The sequence below is a fragment of the Watersipora subatra genome, chromosome 9 (assembly GCF_963576615.1).
Source record: "Watersipora subatra chromosome 9, tzWatSuba1.1, whole genome shotgun sequence".
Classification (NCBI taxonomy): domain Eukaryota; kingdom Metazoa; phylum Bryozoa; class Gymnolaemata; order Cheilostomatida; family Watersiporidae; genus Watersipora; species Watersipora subatra.
In genome coordinates, this window is record NC_088716.1 from 20,560,950 (window position 1) to 20,567,025 (window position 6,076).

Consider the following 6,076-nt stretch of genomic DNA (forward strand, 5'->3'; position numbering starts at 1 on the left):
TTTTTGTATAGTCCAGACAAACTTGTAATTACTGTACAGATATAGTCCATGTTTATTATTAGTATGCCCATCTAATACATGTTTAATTCAGTCTAATTGGAAATTTATGAGCACATATTGTCTACAGATGTTGGTCAAATTATTTCCCCTTTTTCATTTGGAATACCACAAAAATTACTATTTGCTTCATGTGCCCTTTTTTGGACAAACTTCATTTCTATATTCATTCCAAACACTTTGCTAATACTCATTCGATCTTTTACAGTTGTGATTAGTTGTTGATGTATTGATCGTATTAATACATCAATGTCCTCCGTATTAAAAGATCCCACATATAGCGTTAACTTTTCACCAATATCTAAACGTTTTTCATTAGCAACTACTTGCTACGGATTTTGAACAAACTTATCAGTTACTCGCTGAATGGTGTTCACCAACTCTTGTTTTTTATTCTAAGAGATTATCAAGATTACTAGCTAATAATTTTAACTTATGAAATATTTCCTTCTTTAAATTCGGAGGTAGCAGTACAGAGCTCCTATTCAAAATGTCTTGTACATGCAGTTCAGCTTTTGTTAAACTACCATATCCACAAATTCACAAAAATTTGACTCTTCTTTGTAAATTTCTTTTTAGTAGCTTGACATAGGATGCAGCCATTTATTATAATAAAATATTTAATACTTTTAAACTCCTTTTGATGTTTGGCAGTTTATTCAAATAAGTTTATTTTAATAGACAATCTCACTATTAAGCTTCATAACTCGAATCACTAAAAATAGCGTAAAGCGTTCCACTATGGAAGGCATCAGTAAAACAAAGCTAATTACGTGTAGCTACAACTTTCTTGTAAAAATAATTAGACTTGTCGGGCGCTAACAGCGCTTGCAACAAGTTGAACTTATGGCTATTTAATTTTTAAAATAAAATGCAAAAAGCATAAAATATTTTATACTATCTAATTTTGTGGTTTTCATGTAGCTGTGCGCATCAGTACCACTTTTTGGGATTTATCTTTTGGCAAAATTTCCAACTTTTCCACAATTTAAATTTGCCATTAAACTAACCAAAATCAAATATTTAAAATCTAGTGAATTTTATAAGCATATAGCATATTTACTCTTTGTACTTAATACCAAGTTGTTTTTATGAATTTTATAATCAGTGGATGATAAATACGATGTTCCTCTATCGGTATCTTTTTATTTTAACTCCAAACACTGAATTATGGTGTTGATACATTATTAGACACTATGTCATTTACAGAATCATTATTACTAACAATTTGTGCATCATTCACTCAACTAATAGCCTTTCTTACAGATATTTGACTCATTGTTTATAAGAGAGCTGCAGCGACATTCCTCAGAAGGTTTAACTTACGCCCTGTGACAGATGATTTTATTACGCTATCAAACACATATAGTTTGTGGCTTTTTCAACATGATAGTCTAATGTCCACAACTTGGAGTAATAAGTGTGTCCCCAGTTATTAGGTTGTTGCTGCAGACTGTTATCTACAAACACCTTGCAGAGTGTAGCGATGTATTTAGGCATAAAGATTTTTAATTCTGTCCTAGTATCATCATTTGTAATTGTGACTATATGTTAATTATATTAGGTTGGCTTGGGGTTGAATGGTACGATGGTGTAAGAGTTGTTTAACATAAACCAGCTAATTTCTGCATTGGCTCAGTAGCTGCCTATAGTTCTGTACTGCATACTCTCTTACCATCCACGCTTATTTATTATCAGTTATGCTTAATACAAAATTTGGCTATTGTAGTATGCTATAGGTGTTGTCTTATATTTCAATTAATGACATCTACCTCCTACATCCTATATTTCTTATTACCAACTCTTTATTACTGTTGTTATGTTCTCATCACCTCACACATTGGTAAGACTTTAGGGTCATTGAGTACAAAATCACTGAGGGCAAGTAAAACATAACTGCTATATAACGTACCACAAACTGCCCAAATCAAACAAAGTAGCCATTTTTGTGCTTGTCTCTTGCTTCAACAAATTAAAAATTGTTTCACCTGTTGCTTACATTCTCCAGTAATGTGACTCTGTCTCTTACATTAAACATATGTTCATTGAAATCTAGTAGTGAACCAGAAGACCGGACCATTCGCATTTGATTTTAAAATTTGTTTACTATATCCTGGGACATTTTATAACACAAGTCATCAATGTCAATTTCGAATTTATAAATGTATTTTCTCATTTTCCTCCGTTATAATTTTGTTAGCTTTTAAATTTGTCTAAGCTCAATGTAGAACAACTTCAAACAAGGGTTATAAATCACACAAACAAATAAATTACTGATATGACTATTAAATACTTTATAGACTCAGAATCGGATGACCAAAACTACAAACAAACAAAACCAACTGTTTGGTAAAGTAATTTTTAAATGATTTGCTGCCATGAAATGCGTTAAATTTTTTGCAATAACCAGTTTTGTTAATGTGACTATCTTTTTAGCGAGACATTTTTTAGGATAAAACTGCTAGAAACTTCCTGCTGCAAATTCATGAATGTTTAAAAGCTGTTTCTTTCTAATATAACAAAATCTGTTTCTGGCTATGGAAAATCTTTCTATATATTTCAGACAAAGGTGAAATGGGAGACTATATACAATTTAATTAGAACAAACTACTATAGCAATTCAAATATCTGAGAAATTTTGGTGAAATTCAGTGAAGGATTTCCCTTAATTTTTAGGTTTCTGCCAAACATTTTTCACCAACAGCAGCAACAGTTATGTGAGGATAATCAGTTTATACCAGCTTTACAATAGTGTGAGTGCATTTCATAGCACCGCAATAATTTCATATATTATTATAAAATTATTGCATAGATTCTAGATATGGCTGTTGTATTCTTGTCAATCGTATTGACTGCCTGAAACATGACTGTCTATTAGCTACCATATAAAACACTTCCTAGGAAACCATTTGATTATAAACAATGACCTAAAGACATCAGAAAAAATTGAACAAGTTTTGAAATATAATTAAAACACTGACTCATGTGAACTAATTGAAAAGGTAAAGATCATCTGCAATTTTATTAAGAAAATCCTATTACCAGTAGACCTCAGAGCTAGTTGATGTTTGTATGTAAAATAATCCAAAAATATTATAACTTTATAATAGCCTGCTGCTATTAAACAATTGCTGTTGGCTTGTACTTATTGACAGAAGTATTTGACAGTTACTATAAATAACCTGAATTTTACAGTATTCTATAACCATAATAGTTATAGATAGTACCATATGGGTGCACAAAGTCAAACCATTTTGTGTTGTGGGGAGCTACGGTCGTATGCTAAAACAAATAACTTTATTCAAACGAAACGTAGTTGGTTTAATGCAACAAAATACATTTGGTTTAAATAAAGCTAAGTTTGATATAGCTTAAGTTACCATTCTATTGAACTACACAAAACTATGTATAAAAAATACGTGTGAAAGCATAACAAAGAGATAATTAGACAAGATATGGCTTACCATTACTATCCTAAAAACAAAAATTTTGAACTACAGTATAGATCAGGTGTTAGAGATACCCAGCAAGCCTAGCAAACTATTTTTGCTACCATAGTTTACTCATCTGTTGTTACAATGTTTTTTAGATTTTATGTGAATTTTCCATAGCAACAATTTTTTCATTTATGAGTTTGAAGCTTTTTTAGTACTACTGTAAAGCCTGAAAGCATTTTAAAGACGTACTTAGGCTATTCTTTATAATATTGTTAATCTAAATTAAAACAATGATTTCCATCTCATTCACCAGTACAGCTAATTCTATTAGCTCATTCTAACTAATAATTGCAATGGGGAAATTAAAATTAAAACCAAGTCATCATGTCAGTAGCTTGTAAATGAAAAATGTTGGTGAAATTCAGTTCCAAGTTTTTGGACTTAATCGCTGATTGAGCTTCATTTCCAACTACAACTCAAATACCGCAGTAGGCATTCTTTTGCTTTTTATTTCACCGTTAAAAGCGCATTAACCACAGATTCCGGTTAATGCGCCCTAACGGTGAAAAAAAACTGCAGAATAGACGCAGCCTCTGAACCAGCCGCATGGCTCAAAGCATCAAAAAAGGAGCGGCTAATAGTCCAAAAGGTACGGTAGTTACCTGAAATCCTCTGAACAGCATTATTGACAATACTAAAGTTTAGTTTTGCGTTAGTGTGAGGATTTCTCAGCATAAATTGTTTGATTGTACAACTAATGACTTAAAAAAATAATTCGTGAGCAATCATGGCTCAGATATTGGTAGACAGAGAAAACCAACGTTTTAATCCAAACTGGACTACACAATTCTTTTTTCTTGAATTAAAAGGGAATCCTATATGTTTGATATGCAATAATTCAGTTGCTATAAACAAGGTAGCAAATGTCAAAAGGCATTACACTCAAAACCATCCTGACTATGACGGAAGATTTCCTCCAGGTACAGCTAGGAGGCAGGAACAGCTTGATAGATAACAAGGCAAGCTAATGGACAAATGATTATGATGAGGGGAGCTACAAGCTTGCAACAAAGAGATGGGCTACTGCTGGTTATGAGGTTTGTTATAAATTTGCCGAGGCAATGGCTCCATACAGCCACAGTGAACTGTTCAAAGAAGGCATGGTTTCAGCCGTTCAAGCGCTCTACCCTGAAAAGCTATAATTATATTCAGCAAGCTGTTCAATCAGTACCGCTATCTAGGAATACGTGTGCACGACAAATAGAAGCTATTGCCAATCATGTGACTGAAGGTGTCATATATAACTTGAACAGGTGTGAATCATTTTTAGTTGCAGTAAATGAGAGTACTGACATAAACGGTGTTGCTCAGCTGAGTGTGTTTGTTCGGTATTATCTCAACAACAAGTTTAGTGAGGACCTTGCAGCAGTTATTCTACTGACAGAGCGTACGACTGGAGAAAATATATATCAGGCGTTCATGGCTTACATGGACTCTCATAAAGTGTTAATGCATAAAATAATTTTTGTAGCAACAGATGGTGCCCCAGCTATAGTGGGTGTATATTCTGGTTTTGTTAATCGTCTGAAAGATAACAACCCTCAGATGATTGCATTTCATTGTATCATACACGAAAGCTTTCTCTGTGCACAACTGAAAGATGAATATGGAAGTCTTATGCTGAACATAATGAAACTAATAAACCTTGTCAGATCAAAATCATCTCTACGACACCACCAGCTTAGAAAACTTCTACAGAAGTCTGATTCTCAGTATGATGAATTGTTAGTACACAACAATGTCAGGTTAGTACCATACTGCTATCTTAGAATTATATTTGACATACTCATTTTCATTACATTATGATGAGGTAAAAAAGCACAGCAAAGTTGTGAATATTGTCAATTATTTTTAATATACACTGTACTTTAATGTGTTTTTGTAGATGACTGAGTTAGGGTAGAGCTTTGCAAAGAGTATGGACTGTAAGACAGCATATTGAGCAGTTTCTTAGTGATATTGGAGGAGATGCAGTAGAACGATTTTTAGAGATTCTCAAATCAGAGCATTCACTGAGAGACATGGCTTTTCTGACATACATTTTGGCTCATCCGAATGATGTGAATTTGAAATTGCAGAATGAAGGTCATAATGTGGTAGAACTCTGGCAGGCAGTAACATCTATTAAAGACAAACTCTACTGCTTTTACGAGGACAAAACAGTGATATGAACAACTTTCCAATCATCACGAAATTTGTGAATGGTCGTGACGATGTTTTGGACCTTACAACAGCACGCGCTTTTCTCATTGATGTTTCCTTAGAGATGGAGCATCACTTTGCTGGTTGCGTGACTTTTTCAGGCACATCAGCTTTGGAAAGCGCAAGTTGATAAATTTCCTCATGTTCAGACAGGTGTGGCAGAATTAGAGCTGTATGATTTAAAAGCAGATATACCGGCTAAAGCTCAATTTGCTTAGCAAACTATTGTAGGGTTCTGAACACAACCTGCTGTACAGGATAAGTATCCTATGCTATGCAATATGGCAGTGCACTTACTTACTTTCTTTGGTACAACCTAC

General features: G+C 33.4%; 1 protein-coding gene across 1 annotated transcript; it reads left to right on the forward strand.

Moving 5' to 3' along the window:
- The first annotated feature begins 4,529 nt into the window (after positions 1–4,529).
- LOC137404879 (zinc finger BED domain-containing protein 5-like) lies at positions 4,530–5,725 on the forward strand. The gene is made up of 2 exons (XM_068091106.1): positions 4,530–5,299; positions 5,485–5,725. The coding sequence occupies exons 1-2, from the start codon at positions 4,530–4,532 to the stop codon at positions 5,723–5,725; spliced, it is 1,011 nt and encodes a 336-aa protein (XP_067947207.1).
- The last annotated feature ends 351 nt before the right edge of the window (positions 5,726–6,076 follow it).

Excerpts from the sequence above, each read along its gene's own strand:
- LOC137404879 (XM_068091106.1), top strand. The coding sequence starts at position 4,530 with ATGATTATGATGAGGGGAGCTACAAGCTTGCAACAAAGAGATGGGCTA. Across the intron at positions 5,300-5,484 it reads TTAGTACACAACAATGTCAG|ACAGCATATTGAGCAGTTTC; the intron begins GTTAGTACCATA and ends ATGGACTGTAAG.